The sequence below is a fragment of the Apodemus sylvaticus genome, chromosome 10, assembly GCF_947179515.1.
Source record: "Apodemus sylvaticus chromosome 10, mApoSyl1.1, whole genome shotgun sequence".
NCBI classification, from domain to species: Eukaryota; Metazoa; Chordata; class Mammalia; order Rodentia; family Muridae; genus Apodemus; species Apodemus sylvaticus.
Window position 1 is genome coordinate 37,703,160 of NC_067481.1, and position 25,864 is coordinate 37,729,023.

The 25,864-nt window shown below is 50.8% G+C and overlaps 1 protein-coding gene across 1 annotated transcript; it reads right to left on the bottom strand.

Annotated features, from left to right (window-relative positions):
• Window positions 1–3,254: 3,254 nt before the first annotated feature.
• Tbx4 (T-box transcription factor 4) lies at window positions 3,255–22,458 on the bottom strand. Its single transcript, XM_052195458.1, has 7 exons — window positions 22,360–22,458; window positions 20,408–20,527; window positions 19,178–19,325; window positions 7,815–7,967; window positions 7,092–7,180; window positions 6,776–7,011; window positions 3,255–5,083 (listed from the first exon to the last, which is right to left on the bottom strand). Exons 2-7 carry the CDS (start codon window positions 20,521–20,523, stop codon window positions 4,467–4,469), a joined length of 1,359 nt encoding a protein of 452 aa, XP_052051418.1. The 5' UTR covers window positions 20,524–20,527; window positions 22,360–22,458; the 3' UTR covers window positions 3,255–4,466.
• Between the last annotated feature and the right edge of the window lie 3,406 nt (window positions 22,459–25,864).

The window sequence follows — 25,864 nt, forward strand, 5'->3', positions numbered from 1 at the left end:
ATACACCCTTCATTCTGGTTTTCTACAGCAGCCCTTTCTCCCTCATCCCCAGCTCAGTCATGAGTCCTCCCCCCCCGCCCCCCCCCCCCGCAAAGTTGCCTCCAGAATGGCCCCTCCCTTCCTATTTCTGCATCCTGTGTCTTTGCTCACTAGCCTCTCCGTCTCTCTCTAGCCCTACACTGGCTGATCTCTCCTGGCCTCTGTGCCTACAGGCATCCCTTGTTCTGTGTCCAGAGGTCCCCATAGCAGAGACTAGAGCAACCAAATCTGAACCTAGAATGCTGCTGCTGGCTGCCATCAGGCTAGGAATAGTGTTGACAGGCAGCCGATGGGATAGGAGCCTGGCTGCTCTGACCTTGGTCCAGGAAGAGGGGGAGCGGGCGCCTCCTGTGTCCTACCTGCGGAGCTCCACGCAGCCCTCCCATCATTTTCTCCTCCATCTTCCTCTCCTCCTCATTATTCTAGCTGGGGCTTTAATTTTCACAAATGATACAGTCTGGAGTTTCTGCAAGAGAATGTCTGTGATCCTCGGAGCCCTGGGGCCTGTTTGCCATTCTTGGAGAAAAGGGACCGTGGATCCTCTGCAGGCCCCATCAGCCTGCGGTAATCGGCAGGGGCTGCTGGGCTGCTGGGCTGCTGTGTAAAACCTGTCCTTCGCAGTGAGACGTTGCAGAAATCCTTCCGGGGCTTTTTCTGCTCTTGCCCTGTCTACTTTCCTTCATAATGATGAATGGCTGAAAAGAAAACTATCTAATCTCCAAACTGCTGGCTTTTTTCCCCCTTCTCTTTCTTCAAGGAGAGGAGGAAGAACACGGTCACATAAAACAGAGTCCTTCATCGCTGGCTCCTCGGGAGACGTCCCGTTCCCTTTTCATCCCTGGGCCTGTTTCTGATCTGTGATGGGCTCGCATTGAAAGTTCCAGGCCGGCCCTCTCTAATAGGCAGCGACAGACTGCCTTTGCGTTGCGTGGGCTGCCCATTGAAATTGAATTGATTACCCGGCCCCTCTGCCATTTTGTTCTGCGTGCGATTGCTTAATAGCTGTCACCTTGGCTTTCAGTCCCAGCCGGCTCAGGGCTGACTGGTTCCCATTACTCAGGATAGCCAGTGCAAGTTCACCACCCTTTACAGGATGTCCTTGATTGATTCCTTATGCCTTGGAGACCTGTGAGAGATTTGCATAGGGGTTGCTGGGGGAGGTGGAATAGAAACCTCTGGGCCACAGAGGCTGCCAGGTTTTTGGCTGTGGGGCTCGCCATATTTGAATCATTACCTGAATGAGTCTGGCCTCTGCTGACATAACTGTTAATGAATTTGTAAATTTTGCAAAACTAGAAAACTTAGCCTGTTCTAACCTTGGCTGTCACCACCTGGCCCCCTCCCTCCTTCTGCCCCACCTCCATCACTGGGGGCCACAAGCAGTGCTTTTCTGGCCTGAGCTCTTTGATATGACAATCTCTCCCTCCCTGCCACCCCTGCCCTAGCAGGCAGGAAAGCCTGGCTTGGAGGGAGACATCTTTCAAGTAAAATCCTTTGCACTGGGAACTCCTTCAATTAGACAGCAGGCGGAATGTTAACATGCCCTCCGGCCTTTTAAGTGGGTTTTAATTTTATGTTGTAAGATAAGACACTGCAAGGCTAGCCTGCTACTCCTCCAGCAGGCTCCATTAGAGGGGCCAGCAGAGGCCTCTTGACCCCCTGAGGCCCTGCTGAGGCTAGAAATCGCTTTGGTTTTTTAACAATTTGTCAGTCTGACCCAACTTCTCCTTTGTGATTCCAGGACCTTCTGTTGCCAATAGTTGTGGGTGTCTAAGCAAGGCTGAGGCCTCTAGCCCTTGGCTATAGTGGAAACGGGGGGGGGGGGGGGGGGGGGGACACCGGCTCATGGCCACATAGCAGAGCAGTAATCGGCTATTTTCCCTTCCCAAGCCGGGCATAGCAGAAGCAGGCAGTGTCATGTGGCAGGCTTCTGGGTCGATGATGTATGACCTGCTGGCGCTACTGAATGGTGCCCTTTGTTCCCCAGGATCCCATGTGCCCCCTTTTTATTGAGTTGTTGATTCAGAGGGGCAGGAAAAGTTCCACAAATCCCACGGAAGGCCCTGCTCTTGCCATGCCCAGGTGGAGCAGCAAGGGAAACTTAGGCTTCCCAGAGTCTGGAGGACTCTGCTTCTCAAAGCTAAACACCTCTTTGGGAACGATTCTCATACTGAGCTGCGTAGGTACTTGGAGAGAATCTAGGACTGTATGCCCAGCCCTCCTGGGCAGGGTACCATCTTTGGAAAGGAATGGGCAGGGACCTGTGAGTGAAAAGCCACCTTCCCTGTCCCTGAGCCAAACCCAGGTTTTCTCTGTGAGGGAGTAATAGAACACTGCCCAACCAGAGGCCCCACAGAGCCACGAGGAAGGGCCTGGGCAAGAGGCTTTAAAAGCACACCTCCTCTTACCTCTTTTCTCCTGGGTTTCATGATCATCTTAAGTGGAGATCATGGTGGTGGAGAAAGCATTTTAGTGGATGGGCGAGCCGGGTGGGTGAGAGTCATGCAGACACTTGTCCACACTCTGCATGCTACACCTGCCTGCAGGCTGCTGTTCTTCACCTAATGTGGCAAACCCAAGTTGGAGTTCATCTCCCCCAGTCCCTCCATCCTGAGGCCAGGGTCTCTCTTCATACCCACTAGAATGAAGTTGGCTGACAGCTTCGCACAGCCAGCAGCTCCAGAAAGTGCCAAACTCAGGCTCAAACCTACTCTATTCTCCTGAAGCAACTGCACAAATACCACCAAAGGTTCTCTACGTAGGAGATGATTTCCCCCAAACTTGAGGGTTGTGTTGACTGTTAACAGAGATGAGATCCGTACTGCATGCCTGTTCTACCTTCCAGGGGTCTTTGTAAGCCCCATAACCCAGGGAGTAACATGAGATTGAAGAGACTTCACTCTGAGGCCCCACCAGGCACTTGAAAAGAAAGGCAGGCACCATTGTTAAGCAATGGCAAGACATTAACAAAGGACAAACACACACTTCACAGTTGTAAGATGGCTTTATGTTCCAATATGCAAAATAAAATGTCCATGCTATATATCAAAAACACTTGAAGTTTCATACCGCCTGTCAGCTAATGTGTTTTCTAATAAAGCTTTATCTGCAGTGTGCATTTATAATATATAATATATATGTTTTATCTTTAACATCAAATGTAATAAAAATTTAAATAGATGTCTTTCCAAATACTCCCTTCAGCATTTGTTTTCAGTAAGTTTATTTGTAAAAAGCAAAGCTGAATTTGACATGTGGCCCGCATTTGTGAGATATATATTTATTTATATATTTATTTATATAATATATAAATAGCTATTCAGCATGCAAAGAGTTTAGTGATTTCCAAATTCTGATTTAGAGTTTGTACCGGCCACCCTGACGTTCTGGTGACATGTGATGCTAATGGACCGAGGAGTGTGCATTCTCCTCCCAATTCTGAAGGAATGGTAAGCTCCTCCGAGCTTGAACACTGAAGTAATTTCTCTCCGTCGTCCATATTCTTCTGCCATGTCCTTGCTCCAGGGATGTATGTAAATTTTCTGGGAGCAGAACAGTCCAGCAGATGTGTAACATCAGTCCAGTGAGATCTCCAAGGGACGTTGGCAGGTAAGGGGTGTTTGACGGCCCATCACAGGATGCAGATGGTGTCTCCCAGGCTGAGAGGCCATGTGCTGGGACTGGGAGGGGAGGGACTCTGTCCTTTATGGGGAAGCTTGAATAAGTACAGCGATACTGCTGGTGACACTTTCCCTTCCTCAAGGGAAAAATAAGCATCAGGAGGTGACATTCAGCACGTGACTCTTCTTGAAAGTCCCGCTGCAGACCCTCGAGCTTCAAGAAGCCAAGTCCAGGCCAACTCCACTCTCAAAGCACTCGAAGGCTCAGGTAGTCTCACACAATCTCCAGAAGCTAAGGGAAGGGGGTGCTCCTGTCCCCAAAAGTAACAGCTCCCCTTGCAGGTAGAAGGCCAGGGACTCGATGGTAAGCATGTCCCCACCCCCACCCAAGCAAAAGAAAGGCCCTCCCTGCACCAGAGATCTCACTTGCCCCCTGAGTAAAATCAGAGTATATTTCAGAAAGCTCTAGGTGACTCCTGAGCCCTCCTCTTCTATCCCACCCAGGGCACGTCAAGAGATAGATGGCAGCTAACAGTGGACTCAGCTCCTGCAGCCAAAATTACTTCTTAGATAATTGCATTTTTTTCTTGTTTTGACCTTAGCTGCATGTCAGAAGACAGATGCTCTCCGACTACATGTGTGTAGAAGTTCAAGCACTCATGCACACACGCGCGCACACACACACACACACACACACACTTTCTAAAATACCTTTCCATGTTTCTTAGCAGTGCTGGCCACCCACGGAGGTTAATACTAGAGTGACATGGTCCTGGGGCTGGGGCTCTCAAGGATACAGGTAGCATGTCATCCATCAGTCCAGTTCTCCACAGTTCCCATTCCTGAATGATACTGTAAGGATGACTCCCGGGCCAAGGAGAAGCTCTGCGAGTAGAGGAACTCGTTGGCAGTGTTCAGGTGAGGTGAGGGTGGTTTCCTCTCACACATGGCAGGGAGGCCACGCTCTCTCGGGAAGGAAGCAGAGGGCCCCCGCTCTCGGACCTGAGACTGGGATAGCTGATTGTACACACTAAAATGGGCATTTCCTGGTGGCTGGGCGCTCTGGGTGGAGATGCCGGGCAGCCGAGGCATCATTGTGGTGGCGGTGAAGTGTGCGGGGAAGGGCTGGTACGGCACAGTCTCCACGGTCTGAACACTGTAGCTGGTGTACGGCGACACCGACGTCCACATGTTACAGCTCAGTGGGGGTGGGGGCAGGTCGTCCACCGCAGGCACCCCTGCGATCTCAGGCCCTGAACTCGAGTACATACAGGCTTCTCTGGAGGTCACCTCACTGCAATAAGAAGGGCTCAGCATCTGCTGGTCGTAGGGAGGAGGAGAACGGAAATAGTGATCGTCCCCCACTGAAGAGGGGGTTTCCAGGTAGGATCGCTTGCAGGGCAAGTCCAGGTGACGGGCACTGTCTGCTGAAAGATAGAGAAGTACTCAGAAAAGAGGCGTTCCCACCAGCCCAGGGCCTGGTGTCCTCCCTACCCCCACAGCCAGGACATCCTGCCCTTTTCACTCAGCACCCGCCCTGGTCCCCCATGTTGCCTGGCCATCCCAGAATAAGCTGCGGCTTTTATAAGGTGGCAATGACCAAGAAGTGGTCAGTTTATGGACCCTCGCCAAAGGCCAAGGGGGACAGCGCATCCCTGGACACTGAGGGGTGTGCTGTATCGGGCAGCGTACGGCTCTGATCCCTTGCCAGCCTGACTCTCGGGATGCTAGGCGGCCCTTGTTCACGCTGGCGTTCCTCAGACTAGTGCAGCCTTGGCCCAGGAAAGCAGAAGCAACTGCCAGGTCGAAGCAGGCCCAGAGACCACATCTGTCAGAACTAGCCAGCAAATTAAGGCCGAGATGTTACTGCCTCAACCCTCAGTGCCTGTGGAGAGCCTCAGGAAGCGGGCAGCAGGCCAAAGAGCTTGGAGGCAAGCTTTTGCTGTTTTGAGAAGAGCAGTTTAACCCTACTATGTTCAAAGAAGACACATCAGCTGCTGTCAGGCCAATCCCCACACAGCAGGTGAAAAGGCTTATACACGTGCAGGCTACTTTGATGCTCTCTGGAAAGATGCCACCGGCCACCACAAACCACCTCTCTGTCTTCCAGCATCCTCCCCCCCCACCCCCCGACTGTGTGGGCTCAACCCTCTACCATGACATGTCTTCTCCTGGGACCCAGGATAACTGAGGCTTGAGGGCTGGGGTAACGGCCCTCTCAACAAATTTAAGAACACTTTCCTGTTGGCTTATCTTGGCCTCCCTCCTGTGTTCTCTCTAGGGGTCCATTCTGGGGGCCATGCAGACAGAGATGGACAGCCTGAGCGCCTTGCCCCTCTGCAGATTGGCTCATGGCTGCCTGGGGACACTTACTTCTCTTTCTCCAACATTTTCCCCTGAGCTACATTCCTATGATTGGCAGGTGACCTATCACTCTGCGTCAGGGAAGGCCAGACAGGTAGTATAGGCTTTAAGGCCACCCGGTTTATACCACAATTACTCACTTTTGTTGCTGGATTATGAAAATGACTATAGAACAAATATAGGTATAGCTAAGCTCCAACAAAGTCTTATTTATAGATGCTAAAATTTGATTTTTATATAATGAGCAGCCCACATTTTTAATATAGAGCGGCATCAGACCTAACTAGACTCAAGGGCCAGTCTTATGTCTAAGAGTGGGCTGAGAGAACATTCTGGATTATAAGCAACAGTCCTCAGACTCACTCTGCAGAGAATCTTGGGGACCTACGAAGGTCTTGGGCAAGGTCACACTAGTCAAGCCCAAATCTGTCTGTGGAAAGACAGGGCTGGCAGCAGAGCCCGGGCATGCCGGCTCCCAGGTCGGTGTCGTAAAGAAGCCAAGTGCCCAGGGTGTGGTCCACCCGAAATCTGTTTCCAATCACTCATCTCAGCACCCAAGAAACCTTCATGCATCCTAAGGGACAGGTAGAGAGCCACCTCCCACAGCACTGTGGGTCCCCCCGCCTCCCAGGTAGTGCTGAGCAGGAGGAATGCCACCCATGGAGGCCCCCCAAATCAATACCTGGAGCTGTCTGAAGCTTTCCAAAGCCATAGGAAGCTAAGAACCAGCAGGTACCATCCCAGAACCCTACCTCTACGCTTCAAGCAGTGGTAGAAGAGGCTGGAGTCCCTCTGCGTTGGGAAAGTGTTGAGGGGCAGGTCCTGGGGCTCTGCAGCAGCAAACTGCATGTGGGCCCCATTCTCATACTGGTAGTGCTGCAGGGCCTGGTGGGCGCTGTGCAGGGGGCTGACATCCGGCTTAGCTGAGAGTTGGCTGGAAACGAGCCTCTGCCTCATGATGCTCTTGGAGATCACCGGATACTCCTTGCTGGAGGAGCAGGGAGAAAGTGAAGATGCTTTGAGGGTTCCTGGGTCTTCCCGTCCCACCCCTGGCCAGAGCAGCCCCACCTCTGCAACCGGGCCACACGCAGGTCACTGTCGTCGCTACCCCGGAATCCCTTGGCAAAAGGGTTGTTTTCAATTTTCAGCTGTGTAATCTGTCAGAAAAGGACACACAAAGTCACCCAGGAGGAGAGAGGACACGCTGACTGGTAGCCCTCTTCCCCCAACTCAAGCCTAACGGTAACTTAGGACCAGCCTGGGAAAGCTACATCCCTCTCTTCAGTCAGCTCAGGCCCCATCTCCTCCTCCATCTGACTGCTCACTGGGAGCTTGTCCCTGGCTCTCTGTTCTGCTTACTTCAGACCTTCTAGTGCTTTCTCCAGAATCCTGTGACAGCTTTCCTATGCATGTCAACCCCCTTACAGATTGTGAAAGACTACAAATCTGACTTGGGGGCCCTGCCTATAATCAGGGATAAAAAGCAAACAGGCAGAAAAGTGGCATGGGAGGAGGGGATTGGCAAATAGCTCCTAGTTGACAGGACCCAGGTAGCTCTCCCAGATAGGCCAGACTTGTACCTACAGGAAGATTCTAGAAGAAAAGGGCCCCACCCCAAGGCAGACTCCCTGCCTCCGCTTTTCCATTGCTGGCCATGGGCTCTGCCCATGTTAAACTGCTGCACGGTTAAACTCACTGGCAGTCTCACTGTCTACCTGGGCTCCTCACTCGCTGTACCCTGGGGTCAGCAGGCAGGTAGGGTGGTGTTAACGGCGCTGGTTGTGGTTATACCTTGTGGTTCTGGTAGGAGGTCACCGAGATGAAGGAGGTCTCTGGGAACACGTGGGTGCAAAAGGCTGTGTTTTTGGAGCCAAAAGCATTGTTCTCGTCGGCCTTGACGATGTGCAGACGCGGCTGGTACTTGTGCATCGAGTTGAGGATGATCTGGGAGAGAAGGTCTCAGTATGAGCTCCAAGCCCTGACCATCAACGTCCTGAAAGCCTAGGGCCCAGACCTGAACCCAGAAATGTCTCAAAGCTTCCAAGGAAAGGGAATGGGATCCCTATTCCATCTCCCACATGCCCACCTGGCCTCTTGTTCTAGAGGCACCTTACTCCAGCTTCTGTGGTGTGAAGTTGTTTCCCTGTGACATTATGCCAGCCCAACACCTTCTGGGGACCTCCTCTGAGAGAGCATGCAGCCTTCCCTTAAGCCTCCAGGTACCCTGCCTTTCCTAGGACTGCCACTGTGAGTACTCAGCCACTGCCTCTCATGTCTTCCAGCAACTCTGGTAAGGGTTTGCAGGGCAGGAGAAAGGGAGGAGGCTGTGGGGGAAATGTCCGGCTCGCTCACTCGAGCTTGGGGCCTGAGGGGAGACCGGCTGCTGGCTTCCCTTGAGCACTCAGGGTCAGCCCAGCTCACGGAAGCTTAGGAAGAGTGGAAGACTTGGTCATCAGAGCCCAGGCAGAAAATGCACAGTAGTTACTGCCCCAAACCTGCTTCACGTGGCTGTGCCCCCACAGTAGTGGCTACATCACATGCCATTAAAATGTATTTTTTATCGTTGACATTTGCCAGACGCCCTCCCATTGGAGGCTGGACCAGGAATTTGGGGCATTTTATCAGCTCTGCTCCATCTGTTAACCCTTTGCTTTCTATCCCGGCAGCTGGTCCTCAGCTCCTCTTCTCCAAATGCTCCCCTCTGCCCCCGGGTGCCCCTTCCAGGCTAGGCTCGCTACTGCCTCTGCAGAATGAAATATTTAACCCTTAGGTGGCTACAGTGCCAAGAGACTAAGGCCCAGAGAGAAAGCTCTTTCCTGGAAAGCCTTGCGGAATTCTGAGTCCCAGAAGGTTCCATACTTAGCCTGTGTCTGGAGGGCTGGTACTGGCAAGAGGCCAGCTGTGGGCTTTGGCCTGCTCTGCCTGGCCTTCTGAAGCTCACCTAGGTGGCTCTGGTCTCGGCCTTTCTGTCTTGTGCACCAGGCCTTAGCCCCTTGGGGGAAGGTGTGGAGCTCTCTCCCGGCCTTGGACTAGAGCACAACGATGCTGAAGAACCCAGTCCCTTCCTAGGAGCCCGGAGGGTCCTGAGGCAGCAGAGTGGGGCCTTGAGAAGCACCTCAGGATTCTGTCATCGTGTGCAAGTCACCAAGACACAGGTATTCACTGAAGGCCTCTGTTCCCTGAACCCAGAAAGTGGCTCCCTACCATGCAGCGCTGGGCTCCCTCATGTGCAGTTCCTGCTGCTCTCCCTTCTGCAGGACCCAGCTCCTCTGGGAACTAACTCATTCCCATTCTGAAGCTTCTTACTCTGTCACACCATGTGGCTTCCTATTTCTTTTTGATTCTTCAAACTACAAACTCACCCAGGGCTGGAAATAGGGGCTCAGTTCCCAATACCACTAAAATAAATAAACTTTCACCAAGAAAGGGCCCTAATCTTCTGTTCTGCACCTCGGGCTTCTTGGCCAAGTGAGTAGAGTTGGGGCTAGGCCTACGCCCTCTTTTCTGTAGACGTTGCTATGCTCACTAGAGACAAGTTAATCTGGGCCTTTATTTCCAGGCAGAATTTGAAAATGAACATGTATATACTCTCTCTACGGGCACTCGCATGCTGAAGCCCCCCAAATGCTGGCTGGACCCCAGGCTTTCTGGTTCTCCTAAGCTGGCATTACAAAGGCAGACCAGACAGAACCCTAAACCACAGCCATTGTACCCACACCCCTGGGAGGCAGTGTGCAACCCTTAGGGACAGGCTGCAGCGGCCACAAACTGCTCATGAGGACAGGCTCTCTTTTCCCTCCTTCTACCAGCTACTCTGCTCCGTGGAAGTCTTATGTTCAGAATGCCACCATTATAAGACTGTGTTCTGGATGACTTCGGTTGAAACTGCCAAAGACGCCTTCCAAAGAACAGAAAGTGCTGGGCCTGCAGAGGCAGGTAGCAGCCGCCACTAGAGTAGTGGTTCTCAACTTGTGGGTTGTGAGGCCTTTAGGGGTCTCACAACCCTTTCACGGGGGTCTTCTAAGGCCATCGGAAAAATGCTAATCTTTTTTTCATTTACATTATGATTCATAGCAGTAGCAAAATTACAGTTCTGAAATAACAACAAGAATTTTATGTTGGGGGTGTCACGGCAACATGAGGAACTGTGTTAAAGGGTCACAGCATTGGGAAGCTTGAGAACCACTCCTCTAGAGGGTACAACCAAGGTCATAGAGACATCCAGAAGAGTGAAGAAGCCTCCACGGTCTCCCTCTGCCAGCTCCAGGCCCTGAGTAAGCTCTTCTCTAGACTCTGGAGTCTGCATCTGTTGAAGTATAGCCTGCAACCAGGTGGTCCCAAACACCCTTCAAGCTCTGTGACAGTCTGGTGCCTGTCTAGAAGGAAACCCACCCATCAAACCAATGCCCATGTAAACTTGAACCCTGGTCCTACCAGCCTGAGAGAATATGAAAGCAACTGAGTGACTCACACACCTGGCTTTGGTCACAAGTTCCTCGGGCACCATGTTCAACTAATTTGCCAGAGCCTCACGTTTCCATCTGTTACAGAGTGACACTGGGCCAAATGGGCCAGCCATGTCAGCCACCCTCCTACATGACGAGTCCCATCATCATCATCGTCCCGCAGAAATGGGATTCATTATGTCCTGGCCACCATTCAGAAGCCTGTTCTGTTTTAACAACTGTAATAGCGCCAAGCATCCATCTCCCCACGAGTTCGCCATGGCATGCTTTGATACCCAGGCCCAGATTTATCCCCGTTAGAATCCAAGAACTTGAGAGCCTGGAAAGGCAGAGTGCGGAGAGTACTCTGACCCAACCCCCTGGATCCAGATAGACAATGAAGAACAGAAGGTCTGGAGTGGGAACGGGAACAGGACTTGCCCAAGGACACACAGCTGGGTGAAGAGAGGCGGCCCAGCAGATTCCAGATGGCCTTGGAAGAAGCAACCCCGCTCTCAATGAACTCCAGGGCTAATAATAAGGTGCCTGCTGGACACTGCAAAGGACATGGACTCCGATGCATGTCTGGATGCTAGCCACACAACAGTAGACTGACATACATTTATTCATATAGTAAAACCAGATTTTAGCCAGCATCAGGCTCTCAGTAAGGACATGACCTCCACCCTGTGGACATCAGATGAGAACAGAGATAGAATCTGCAGAGTAGATGTGGCGCCTCACACCTGTGACCCCAGGACTTGGGAGACTGGAGCAAGAGAGACCCCAAGATAATCATGGCCAGCCTAGGTTGTAGAATGAAATGCCATCAAAAAGAAAGGGAAGAGAAATGGCAAAGCAGAGAACCGGATAGAGTCGGGCAGATCCCCAGTCCATTCACGAAGCCTTGGCCAGATAAGCCTTGGGCCTCACTCCCTGGACAGCAACCTGAGGCTCTCACACATAGCCAGGAATCTTTTTTTTCCTTTTTCCACAACAATGGAAACAGTACATGGCCTTTATGCCAGGCCTGGGCTAGGTATTTTACATACATCATAATCAATCTTAACAAATGTCTTTACAAAGTCAACATTAAGGCCACCCTCATTTTAACAGACCATGGGTTGAACGTTGGAAGACATCTGGACATTAGACAGCAATCTGAGGTAGAGGCAAAATCAGTACAAACTTCTAAGCTGACGTCCCTCTACTTGACTGTGGAGGGGCGGCCTGATCGGGGAGTGCCGAGGCTCACTGTTAGTCAGGAAACGGAGGCAGCAAAGAGGGAAAGGAGACACAGAGCTATGGGGAGGAGGGGGGAGACAGCAGCCGCTGGCACAGGAAAGGCTGCTTGTCTAACCACCAGCCCTTGGGTGGGTTCGTTACTCACGTGCTGTCTACCGGCACCCACTGTCTTTCCAGACGACGTCCAGACACAATGTGAGTCATCACCAAGAAGCAAGTGAAATTAAACAGGGAGAAAAAATGGCGGAAGAAGGCTGCAGTTCTGGTGGTGGCACCTAAGAGGAGCTGCACAAGAAGGTCTGGTGCCTTAGGGAGGGCACATGGGTGCACTCTGGAGGGCAGAGAAGTGACTCCAGCAAAGAGGAGGCATCCCTTGCAATCTTCCCAGAGCCAGCGTATAATTTAAAGGAATTACAGTAGAAACCCAAGTTTCTTTTTCAGCTCTACAAGCTGATCCTACAGTTCAAATGAAACACACACACACACACGTGCCAAGAAAACTGAATGAAGCAGAGCCCAGGGGACAAGCCCTGCCAAACACTAAATGCATTGAGACATCTCAGCAGTTAGAGCAACTGGCATGTGTATAGACAAATTCACATGGGGACTAAGAATGCAGATGGCATCCGATCCTGGGACTCTCCTCTACTGATGTTGGAATAGCCGGCTAGCTCTCTCAAAAACAGAAAAAAAAATTAAGATTGACCACTCCCATCAAAGGCCAGCATAATTTTAAATATATTATAAATATATTTAATAATATATATAAATATATATTATATTTAAATATAAATCCAGGGCTGGCAAGATGGATCAATGGTTAAAGGCATCTGCTGCCAAGTCTGACCACCTGAATTTGATCACTAGAATCCACAGATGCGTAAAACAGACTCCTCAAACCACTAGGGAAGCTGAGGGAGAAGGGTCATGAGTTTGAGGTTAGCCTGGGCTACTCAGAAAGATTTGAAAAGCACCATTCCTTCATAAAGAAGAAATGACTGAGGTCCTTCCAGAACCTATAAAGGAAGAAAGGATAAATTCAATCAAAAACTTCTGCCAGGGAAAACCACTACTACCGTGGGCCAGATCAAGTGACAAACTGGCAAACACATTAGACAAGGCCTAAATCTTCCAAATCTATAAAGGCTCCTAAAAGTGATGAACTCAAAAATCTGAGTGGAAAATGAAGTTCACAGAAAAGGAGATTTGTGTGAAAAGATGCCCATACTCACGGGGAAGGAGACTCGAATTAAAACTATAACCGGTATCTGCCGTTCACCTGTCAAACTATGGGGAATCTGACAAGCTGGAGTAGGGGATGGTTCCATCAGTGCAACCCTGAGGACCCAAATTTACTCCCCAGGACACATGTTAAAAGCCGGCCATGGCTGATGCTTGTAATCTCCACACTGAGGCCGAGACAGGGGACCCCTGAGGCTGGCAGCCTGGCTTAGCCAGACCTATGAGCTCAGTCCAGTGAGAGACGGTCTCAACCAAAGAGGCAGATGGATTCCCAGGAACAACACCCCAGGCCAACGATCTCTGACCTCCACATGCATGTGCTCACTGGTGCAAATATACCACAAAAAGGTTAGAGAACAAAATTCAAAGTCTGCCATCCCATCCTGCTGGCTAGGCCAGGGCGGGCACACACATCTGTAGGACACCCCTGGGAAGAGGAGTGACTGTTTTTAAAACTCTTAATTCAGACTGTGAACAGGTCATTTACTGCACACACACACACACACACACACTTCGCACAGTGCAAAACGACACCCATCTAAGCTGAATCAAAAGAATGAAAAGAGTCTAAGGTCGCCCTGGTCTATAAAACAAGGACCAGGCTAGCCAGAGCTACACAGTGAGACCCTGTCTCAGAAAATGAAGAGTGAAAGACAGCCTGGGATGGGAGCCAACACATACAATCATGGTACTCAGGAGACTATGGCAGGAGGATTCCAAGTTCAAGACCAGCCTGGGCTACCATATCTCAGAAAACAAAAACAAACAACCCTGAAACATACTTAAAAAAAAAAAAAAACCTAATTCTTTCAGTAAAGACCAGCAAAGTGATTCATGGAACAACAAAAAAGTGGAGCTCAGCTAGGAAAGGAAGCTCTCTCAGAATGAAAGGCTTCCCAAGTCACCTTGTTGTTATACACAGGGCAAGGTATAAAATGTATCACTGTAGCAGCCTGTTCTGCCTGCCTGAGCCAACAGTGGTGGCTCACCACATCCCAGCAAAGACTCTTTAATTCAGTGACTAATCCTTTTTTTTCCTTCAAAGATTTATCCATTTTTTTTTTTTTTATGTATAATGAATACACCATTGCTTTCTTCAGGGTATCAGATCCTATTACAGATGGTTGTGAGCCGCCATGTGGTTGCCGGTAATTGAACTCAGGACCTCTGCAAGAGCAGTCAGTGCTCTTAACCGCTGAGCTATCTCTCCAGCCCCCAGTGACTAATTCTTTGTGTGCTGTGCTGTATGAGTGTGTTTGTGTGCACACGTGCATATGGAGGGCAGAGGGCAGCATCCAGTACCTTCCTCGGGTGTTCTCCACTTTACTCTGAGACAGGATCTCTCATGAGGATGAATGAACGAATTAGTTAATTAATTAATCTGGAGCTTATTCATCTGGGAATTAGCCAGTGAGTTCCAGGGGTCCTCCTGTCTCTACTCCATAGCACGGGGTTGACTGATACATGCCACTGTGTCGGGATTTTTGAGGTAAATGCTGTGGACTTATAGCTGGTCCTCAGGCTTAGGGGTGGGGGCAGTTGAGCCATCTCCCCAGTCTCCTTGGTGGCTTATTTTTAAACCACATGAGTGTATTTCTGATTCAAATATTAACTGTAGAGGTAGAAATAAATACTCAGTTATAACTTTGTAAGCAGAAGGACGGAAAGATGCACATGCCGAAAGCACAAAGTCATCCAGGCCCAGCAGAGAGGGTGTGGTAGTTTGAATAGGTTTGAGCCCCATAGATTCATGTATTTGCATGTTTGGCACTATTAGGAGGTGTGTCCTTATTGGAGTAAGTACGGCCTTGTTGGGAGGAAGTGTGTCACTGTGGAGGTCTTAGATATCTCAAGCCCTATGTGACATAGTCTTCTGCTGCCTGAGGATCAAGATCTCGACTCTTCTAGCACCACATCCGCCTGCAGTCTGCTGTGCTTCCTGCCATGAAGATAATGAACTGAGCCTCTGAAACTATAAGCCAGATCCTTTATAAGAAATTCTGCCTTAACCTTGCCGGGTGGTGGTGGCGCACGCCTTTAGTCCCAGCACTTGGGAGGCAGAGGCAGGCGGATTTCTGAGTTGAGGCCAGCCTGGTCTACAGAGTAAGTTCCAGGACAGCCAGGGCTACACAGAGAAACCCTGTCTCAAAAAAAGAAAAAAGAAAAACAAAACAAAACAAAAACCAAAAAACAAAGAATTTCCCTGGTCATGGCATCTCTTTACAGCAATAGAAACCCTATTGTATGCAATTGCATACAACTGGTTCAGGTAAACCAATTGTATGCAATTCTGCCCTAACTGCATGTGGTCTCTGAGAGGGGTCAAGGGAGGAGATTCCATCAATGAAGCTATGGAAAAGCCACCATCCTGACTGAGTAAAGATTTTCCCAGGTGTTTTGGGGGTGCAGCATCCACATTCCTGTCAGTAAGTCACATCTATGCTAAGTAAACCAATAATCTCACTTGCTCCTCAGGACGAACTCTGAGGGACTCGTACCTTGTTGAGTCACTGGGAGGATGAGAAGAGGGGAAGACTTTAATGATACCTCCATCCCTCAGCCCCAGTGTATACTGTCTTGTTAAGAAACTCAGATGAGGGCTAACTCAATCCCTCCAGTCAGATTTACCCTGTGAGATGGCCCTTTTCCTCAGCCAGCTGAAAGGCCTGGCACACAGATGATACTAACCATCTTCCTGCACACATATGGATACACAACCTACCGCAGACGTCTCCTTCCTGCCTCCAGATGAGCAGAAAAGGCAGACTCGAGAGCCAACCCCTGGGGACCCAGTTCATTCCTATTTGACTTCTTGAAGCCCAAGTATTGCTAGACTCTTAGGAGACTAGGAGAGGAAGAGGGGAAGTGGCCTCTTTCTACCACATGGTCACCTAACATGGGCCGGCTGAAGGGGGGGGAGGGGAGGAAGGGAGATAGGCAGTTCTGAAGTCATCTGATTGACTGGAGCGGCTGAAGGTGTGTACCATGCTGAGGCGGTGGCTGTCCTGCTTCTCTCCCATGATCCTTTCTGTTCCTGTTACGTGTCCTTCCTCTAACAGAATCCAGGTCATACCTGGCACCTGTCCTGCCCTCCTGAGCCTCCTCCTCCACTGTTCTTACTAGAAGTGTCCTTGTGGAATTTTACGCAGAGCCGCACAACTTGAGGCTGGAGAGATGGCTCAGCGATTAATATAGCACTTGCTGCTCTTCCAGAAGACATGGGCTCCATTCCCAGCACCGCATTGACAGCTTACAATAATTTGTAACTTCAGTTCTAGGAGATCTAACACCCTTTTTTTAAGCTCCTCTGGTACCAGGCATGCACCCAAAACACTCACATACATTTATACATTTTTTTAAACCCCACAGGTCTTCCAACCCTGAATTTTGGGAAGCATCTAGCCACGTGGTCTGAGAGAGATTCCTGTTCTCAATTCCATCTGCCACGGAAGACCACTGCCAAGCCCAAACCCTCATACCAAGTCCTAGACCCCTTTCTTGGTCTTCAAAGAATTAAGAATTGGGGGCATGGGCAGAATGATTGCCCACCATGTACAAGCCCCTTCATCTCATCTGAGAAGGAGAAAGAGGGGTAGGGAGAGGAGGAGGAAGATGAAGAATGGACAGTGAAGAAAGAGGAGGGAAGATAGGGGGAGAGAAGATACCAAAATGAGCATTCATGGAGGGAGGAAGCCCTGAAGATTAAAGAAAATATCTAAATAAAATAGATAATCCAAAATGGCTGCTGTAGACTCTACTTGCTTTCATGTGATATAATGGCAGACACATGACCAACCAGATGGCCACTTCTGAAGTGAAGGAATGGGGTGGGGTGGCCCAGAGGATCTCCAAGCTAGAGCCCCTAAACCCACATGGAGGCCCCAGGGTAATTCACACCACTGGAACTAACTGTGACCATCTCTAAGATGGGGAGTCCCATCTCGTTCTTCAACTGGTGGATAAGTCCCAGAAGTCCACTGGGCTGGGGAAAGTTCCTCAGGGCTGGGAGCTTTTAAATTTGGGCGGGTGAGTTATGCAGGACAAAGGGCATGTTTGAGGCAAATTCATAGTACAAGATGGCTTTCCCAGGCTCCCAGACTGAGAAGCCTAGAACAGTGACTTCCTCCTTTCCTGCAAGCTCACAACTCTCTCTGGCACAAGTCAAGAGTAGAAATCTATAGTTGCAAGGGCTGCTCTGCCCTAAGAAGGCTGGAAAGTGAGCCTGTGTAGTAGCCCAGTCCTTGTCAACATGCTCACAGGCTATACTCCCTTTACAGCAATACTACCAATACCAAAGAAGGCCAGAGCCCTGGGTCCGAGCACCTACCTTCTCTACCCTTAGTTCCTCAGACATTCTCATCTCCTTGGGAACAACAATGTAAGGGATGTGGTAGTCAATAAATGCCAAGTGCTGGGTACAAGACAGACATAAGGTAGACAGATGCACTTCATCTATCCCTAGAGGATGAAAGCTGAAGTAAACAGGTAAAATTTCTATTGCCAGAAAAATAAGCCTCAGTGGGCAGGACCCGTGGACCCAGTAGACCCCACAGTTTTACAACCCTGCAAAGTGGTCCTACCGACCTTAACTTTAAAAAGTATACAGAGTTACAGAGCTTGAAGAGCCAGCAGGAAGATGGGCGGAGAAAACACAGAACTCTCTCCTACTTATAAAGAAGGCGCACCTTGGGCACCCTTTCCTCTCACCTTCTGCAGGGCCAAGGGAGATAGAAGTGTCTCGGCAAGCATCCTTGCACCCGGAGACCAAGGCCACAATCAAGCACAACCAAAATCCCATGCAAACTCTTAATCTCAAGGTACTGTCAGATGCCCGAAGAGGCCACACCTGCCAAGCTCTGGGCTGCCCCCCCCCCTTTGCCAGTGCAGCATGATCCTGCAGGTGTGGTCAGAGGATGCCTGTCTCTGCATCCCCGCTGGCATCAGAGGCCTCAGAGCCAGATACTCCCAGCAGGAGTCAAGCATGGGCAGAGACCTGGCTAAGATTTGCTCTAGGAGCTGGGGCTCGCCTGACCCTCTCCACAGGGATCTTCATGTCCTATGTGAGAAACTTGTGAAACAGAGAAGAGTTAATTCAGCCAAGTCGGCATTCTAGGTGCAAATTTACATCACCAATAACCAAGAAGAAAACTGAGCAGATGCAGAAACTGAAACCAAGAGCTGGCTCGGGATTGATCAGGATGCAGTGCCCCTGGCATTTTTGCATAAGGAACTTCTGATTTGCACACAGCCTCCTGCCTCAGAGGCTGACCTGTGCGAGCGAGCCACGGCTGTCAGTCTGTCACTTGTCCCTGTCTCCACCCTCAGTGTAAGGTGTGCAGCATGGTAAGCACAAGGTGGCCTCTCCCCTGCTGGGTTCACCAGCACCCCTGCCCTAAACTACCAAAGACTCACAGGAGTCCACGGAGGCAGGGTCGAAGCCCTGGAAGAAGAAACCAGCTGCCAGGCTTCTGTTTGCAACACATTTGAGCTAAAGATTTCCACATAAAAAGCTCCCTTCTGTGGCCTGGCCAGGACCAGATGGGAAAAGAATGGGCCTGGGAAGCTGGAGTTAGGATGCTTACAGCGCTCCACCGCCCCTCCCACTGCTGCCCCACCCACCACCGCTCCTCCCACCACCGCCCCTCCTACTACCACTGTCCTGACCTGTGAACAAGACCTCGGGAAGCTAGACAGAGGTGAGTTAGGAGGCAGAAGGAATACTCCCCCTTCTAGAAGTCAGAAGGGCAGACCATGCAAAAAGGGATTTCAGAATTCACATCTGTAGGGTCCACCAGGCTTTGGAAAACCTGAGAGATTTAACCTGACATCCCCATGATCTTGTTTATCACCGGTGCGGCCCTCAGCATCCCCCATTTTCATCTCCACTGACATCACCATCACCATCAAAGTTGTCATCAGCGCAGGTTTCCATCAGCGTCCTTAGATGCCCCTAGGCCCCTTCAGCATCTCCACTGTCACACCTGCCCTCACTCCTCTCGTAAGGTACTTCCTGCATGGTCTCTCATGGAGGCTTCACTGACACAGAACTATGTCGGCTCCATTCTCTATATAGGGAAATGAGGACCCATAAAGACTGAGATTCGCTCAGACAGCACTAGCTAGCGAGGAGGAGAGGGGTGTATCCGGATGATCTGCTGGATCAGACGAAAAGTGGCTTCTCCCCAACCCACCCACTCCCACCGCTAATATCCCTGTGCTTACATGGCCAAAGGGGTCCAGGTGGTTGTTTGTCAGCTTCAGCTTCTGGAAAGAGACCAGCTGCCGCATCCAGTGAGCCCCAGTGGCAGGAGAATCCGGGTGCACATAAAGCCTCCCTGGCATGGCCGGCTCAGCCTTCCCTGCGACCATCCTGCCGAGGAAGCAGACAGCGGGAGCAGCTGAGCACACTGGGGTCTGGGGAAGCCTAATCTTAACTTCCCGTCCCTTCCCGAGCAAACCAAGGCCCAGGGGAATAAAAGCTGTTTTTCTATCCAGTACTGATGCAGCGGGAGGGGAGGGGAGGGAAGGGGAGGGAGGAGAGCAGAGAGGAGGAGTCGCACTCCCAGCTTCTTCCCTGGAAGGGAAGAGGGAGTTGCAGGAGCACAGGAGCATTTACTTCCCAGACTGAGGCTGTTTATGAAGATGCTTCAGGGCGAGCCAGGCACTTCTGTGTGTTTTACTTATGAGTTGTATTTATTTACTGGCAGGGCTCTAACTCCTGAGCTACTGCCCCAATCTCCACTCCATGTGTCTTTATATATATTGCATAATATGTATATGTATATATACATATATATAATTACTTCTTATATGCTATAAACGTGTCAGCTGGAACTCCTCAAAGGACCTAAACAACTTTTCAAACCCAGAGCTTGTTCTGAGATCTAATCTAGCCTCTGCTTCTATGACCTCCATCATGGAGCCCAGGGTCCCAGCCCAGGGTTCTAGGGACAAGTACAGTTCAAAGGTGTGACACTCACTTGTCCCTCCAACCTGCCCATCTCTTCCCCAGACCCTTTTGCAAGGGTCCTGCTAGCAAACCCTCACTCTGAGAGGGTCAGACTCGGAAGCCAGGCAGAGAAACAGAAGAGCCTCAAACCAAGCAAGATCACTAAACTATTAGTTTCTCATAAAAAAAAAAAAAAAAAAAAAAAAAAAGATGGTCGCCATTCTCCTCCCCAGTGAGGCACTGTCAGTGCCTGAATCTACCAGGTGTTAGTATTCCTGCCACCAGACAGTATCAGGCTGCCCATGACTGAGGGAGTATGGCCCTTCGAGGTCCAGCAAGCCTGCCCATCTGCTATAGACAGTGCTGGTACTAAAAGCATTTAGGCCAGTCTCAGCCCCGCCCAGGTGCAGGCAGGGGACCGGGAAAGTGAATCTGGGTAGAAGCAGGTGAGAGGGGACAGGAGTACAAGGGGTAGCTGAGGAGGAATAGGCCCGGCCTCTCACCATTTGTTGTCACAGAACTTGTAGCGATGGTCATCTGCGGGGACGATGTCAATGAGCAGTATATACTTGGTCTTGGGGTTCATGCCTGTGACTTTTACCTTGTAGCTGGGGAACATCCTCCTGAAGGAGTCGCAGGTTGAGGTGGCACACCAGGAGAAATGGCAGAGTAAGTGCAAGGGCAGACAGCAGGGCCCTTTGACCCACAGGCCCTGACCCATTTCTCTCTTGTCCTCACTGTACCACGGGACAGAGCCACACCCGACCCCACCAGCTCTCAATCTATATCCAGAAAGATAATTTACGGCCTTTTCCCCAATTTCCCGCCCTGGAAATGCCCCCCACCCCCAAGATTAGGAGTCCCTGGTCAGGATGGTAAGGAAGGATCTCAGTAGCCATCTGGTTGCTTTAAATTGCCCCCAGTTCTTTGCCAGCTTACAATGTGCCGCTAAAACTCTGAGGTGCCACCAAAGGGTGCTAGGGCAGCTGACCTGGAACTCCCTATCAACTGTTCCCATAATCAATAAGATGACTCTCTCATAAAAAAGAGAGCTTTGTGAAACTCTTGGGTTCTTCCTGTGTGAGCTGCAGGGGTAGTTATCTCTCATAGTGGATGCTTCACTGACTAAGAATCAAGAAGTCAGTGGAGAAGCCTCGTGGATGAGAACACAGCTGTTGAAATCAGCCTGCCATCCTTAGTTCACCGACCAGCTAAGGCCTCAGGACTCCTGCCTGGGTCTCCTGTGCCTCAGTGTCTCTACCTCTCAAGCGAGGAGAAATTAACCCCTATTGCCTCCAGCTCCTCCTCTGTTCCACCTTCCACGGGCCAGTGGTATGGCCTACTTCTATACGAGCAGACCCAACAAAACCATCTTCCAGTTCCTATAGCTGGTGATGAAGCTGTTCCTAAAGCTCAGAGAACATACTAGAGAACTTCCCAAGCACTCAGCACATACCCACAAGCCTGTAAGAGTATAGGGCCCTTGGCTCCTCCTTAACCAGAAGCAGGGCAGAGAGAACAGCCACACCGCCCCACACCCCATGCCCCACACGCCCCACATACCCCACATGCCACGCCCCACGCCCCACACCTCCAACCCCCCACACCCCACATGCCCCACACCCCACATGCCCCACACCCCAAGCCCCACACCCCACCCACACGCCCCACACCCCACATGCCCCACACCCCACACCCCAGTCCCGCACAGGTGCCTCTGGTCCCTCCCCAGCTGACTTCCAAGAAATACTGGCTGGTGATATAAGCTCAGGTGTAGACCACTTGCCTAGCATGTGCTGGGTTAGATCACCAATTATACAAGTCACATACTGTTTAAACTCAGCAAGGCCATACTGACCTATAATTCCAGTGCTCAGGGAGGCTGAGGCAGGATTGTTGGTTTGAGGCCAATCTAGACTACATATCAAAACCTTGTCTTTAAAAAAAAAAAGAAAAGAAAAGAAGAAAGAAAGAAAGAAAGAAAGAAAGAAAGAAAGAAAGAAAGAAAGAAAGAAAGAAAGAAAGAAAGAAAGGAAGAAAGAAAGAAAGAAAGAAACCAAAAATGGCAGAGTGACGATGAGGCACTCCTATAACTTGGGAGGCAGAAGCAGGCTGATCTCTGAGTTGAAGTCCATACTAGTCTACAGAGTGAATTCCAGGGCAGCCAGGACCACCACCACCCCCCAAAAAAACCCTGTCTCTTAAAATGGAAAAAGCAAGCAAGCAAACAAACAAACACCACTAAGGGGTTCTCCAGAAGAGAAGCAGGGTCCAAAGCTGACTGAAGCCTCAAGCCCCGCCCCCTCCACTGTAGGTACTCAGAATCTAGTCGGCAGCAGGAAGTTTCTCACTAAGCCAAAGTTCGACAGAGAACCTCACAAGAATCTGCTTTGAACATATTAAACACTTTGGATGCCCCACCACCACCACTGTTTTGCTATCAGTATTAGCTTACCTGGGTAGGGTAGGACTTCCTGAAAAAATAAAGGTCTCCACAAGCTGGCAAACCCCACAGCAAGCTGGGACCCTGAGCAGAAGGGTTCCGGAAGGCTTGGTTCCCCTCCAGGACCTGCCTAGCCCAACCAATGCCCTCTCCCGCTACAGGAGAGACTGGTACACACACTACAGAAAGAAAGGGCCGCTATGCTAGCCCAAGCACCAGGCGCATGTGCGTGAGCATGGGGGGGGAGGGGGGGGAGTGCGCATGTGTGCCTGTATGCGTGCCTGGAGGGCGGAGGGGGTGGATCGGCACAGTTCTAGCTGCAAGTCTGGGGACTTATAAACCGTGTGGAAGAATTTGTCTCAGATGTCAATTGAAAGCGTTTTTAAATATCCACCCCACCCCCTCTCCAAGGATGAGGGAAAAGCCAGAGGGCTCAGGAACCCAGCCCAGCCTCCTTCTTCGAACCAGCCCCCTGCCCCGGCATAGGGGCACAGCTGGAGTGGGTGCCACCCTGTTTCCTGGCCCTGCCTCACTTCTAGTGGGCCCAAGCTAAAGGAGGAGGGCAGCAGCGGCTTTGCCTCACCCTCTCTGGGGGGGGGGGGGAGGCCAAGAACCCTGTCCCCTCCAGGCCATTTTATAACTGCTACAGAAACAGCAACAAAATGGGCTAGCCTATTTTGCCTAGCTTCCGCTACAACAGTGTGTATAGCCTGGACAGAAAACGGACTGAAGGGCCCTGACCCTCCAGTTCTTCACTGGGCCTCCGCAGCTCAGAGGGCCTGGCAGACACCGAGTGCTCCTCAGAGCCTCCTCAGAGCCACCCCACCCCACCCCAGATGCCTCCACTCCTCCTCCCAAGGCTCAGGGCCTGGATCTGCCCCCTTCCAGAGGGTGACCATAGAGAAGCCACTTTGGGGAGGTTTTGAGGCCCTGGTGCAGGGAAAGAGGAATACTTCCTGGCCTCTGCCTCTTCTGTCCACTGATGCCCCTTTTCTGAGGGCAGCAGCCCTCACAAGCCAGAATATCTGTGGGTCCCTCAGCCAACCAAGCCTCTCCAGGGCTTGCTTCAAGGGCCTAAAGTTCTGTTGGGGCCCTAAACGCTGCCACTCACCCCACCCCCCAGCACCCAGTGGAAGTACCCCTTAGAGTAAGGTGTGCCACCCACCCCCAGTGCAAAGGGCTAGTCAAGGTCGAGCTTGCCTGCCTGCTCTTCAGGAAAGCAGGCCTCCAGGCACAGCCAGACTGAGTTTGGGAGCTGTGAGTTCCTCAGCGCTCTATTGGCAAAGTAAAGGTCCTCCCCGCAATGAAACCCAGGGGCGATCTTGTGAGCTCTAAGTTATTTCTGACTTACAACATTAAAACATTAAATGTACCTGAAAACCAAACACCCTATAGCGGGTGGGGGAAGCCTCAGGGCTGAGGAGGGCGGAGCAGGGAGGGAGATTGTCACTAAGCTGTCGCTGCACCCCACTCGGCCGGCTCCCTCCCACACCCTTCTAAGCTTGCCCCCAAGTCTTCTCTCTCCCCGCTGTCCCGGGTCCCCACACCCGCTCAGTCCCCAGACAGCTGCGGCGGCCAGCACGCTCGCTCGCTCGGAAGCGCCTCCGCCAGGGGAATAAACACGCGGGCCGCCTGGCCGCCCGCCGGGAGCAGATGAAAGCCCGGACCTCCCCTCTGGTCAGCAGCCGGCTCTGAGAGGGTGCAAGCTCCCAGCCTTTATCTGCTTCTTACTCGGAAATGGCTTTAGAATGAGCTGCTAGGATAAGCTTCCTCCTCGAGCAGGCCCGAGGCTTGGGGGCGGCGTGATTTTGGCCACAGATCTGTAACCGTGAACTCCCTGCCGGGAGGGGACGCACTGGGGGACGGCTGGGCTCTTAGATCTCACGGTTGTCAATCCAAGGCGCCTAATTAGTGCACAATCCCTACCCCGAGGACAGAGTGGAAATCAAGATCCTAGAATCCACCAGACTTTCCCTACCTAACTGGCTCCTATCGCAGCCCCAACTTTCCTGATGGAAGCCTGAAGCAGTTAGACGTGGCTTCACTTAAACGCCTGCAGGCTGTAGAACCGCAGGCGGGAAGTGCGGAAAGAGGGCTTCAGGATGGCAGGACTGGCGACCCGCAGGGTGTACGAGAGGAATGCTAGGGGACTGAGGAGGTTCTCCCTTGTCTGGATAGCTATTGCATCCTGGGCTCATGGTTTTTAAATTCTATAGGGCTGTAAACTTCAGATGCCCAGTATTCTCTTACAGAAATATTTCACTTCAAAGAAGAAATCTACATTTAAATGATGTAAGCTTTTACTTACATACACACACACACACACATACACACACACACACACAATTCCTATCTTAGAACCTTCAAGGGAAACGAAGTATAAAGTGAGTTGCAGGAGAAAGGCGGAGATCACTTGAGAGCCCACCAATCATTCTGTTCTTAAAATCTTAAAATTCTGGGGTCTTGCAGGGAAGGGGTGGGCACCAGCCAAAGCTGAGGCACTGCCTAGATTCCAGCTAGACCTTTTGGAGCCAAATGATTTCTGAAAACACAACTAAGAGACTCAGTCAAATTGATAGAGAGGGGAAGAGAGGGAGAGAGGGAGAGAGGGAGAGAGGGAGAGAGGGAGGGAGAGAGAGGGAGGGAGAAAAGAAGAGAGGGAGAGAGAGAGAGAGAGATGTTGAGCCTTTTTAATATACCCAAAGCATTTTTAGAGATGTGTTTTCCCTGAGGGGAGGGTGGCTGTTTGGGAAGGTCAGTTGCTTTTTTTTTTTTTTTTTTTTTTTTAAGGCACTTCCTTCTGATAGACTTTTGCTTTCAGAAAATACTTTAAGAAGAGATCAAAGCACTCTCTCCCCGGTCCACTTTCCCAGTGTCTTCAATCCTTACTTCTCTTATCATCCACGCCACTGGGCTCTGACGCTCTGTATACAGAGCAAAGGCAATTGGCTTTGAAGCCCGGGATTAAGCCCGGCCAAATCCTGGCCTCAGAATAACAAACAGTACAGGTTCAGCAGGAGTTCTCATCGGTAGTTCATTTTTCAAACGCAAATTCACTGTCACTAACACAAGCAACATTGAACTCAACAGGCCGTGAAGGCTGATAGTGGAGATTTATCTGGTGGCAAAACCGTGACCTAGGAGTAGGGCAGTCGGATGGGTAGGAAATGTTCATTTTAGAAAGGTTTATATTTAAATTTTTGTGGAGCTCACTTTTATCTGTGTTTGGGAGGAAAATGCAGTTTCTCAGATGTATCAAGCTTGGAAAAGATCCGAAGCCAAGACAGAAATCTGTTCTCTGCCATTACCAACAAGAGCACTCTGGGTACAAGGATCTGAGAGGAACTGAGACTGTTCAGGGAGGGTTTGGCTCTCCGGTGGCAGACACCTGGCATCACTGGTTCTTGGGCATTTTAGTCAAAGCCACTATCCAATGAGGCTGATCCTCTTTTTCCTTTGGCCTTCAGAATTTTTTTCAAGGACCCAATAGGTCAGAGGCTTGTGAAACCATGACCTC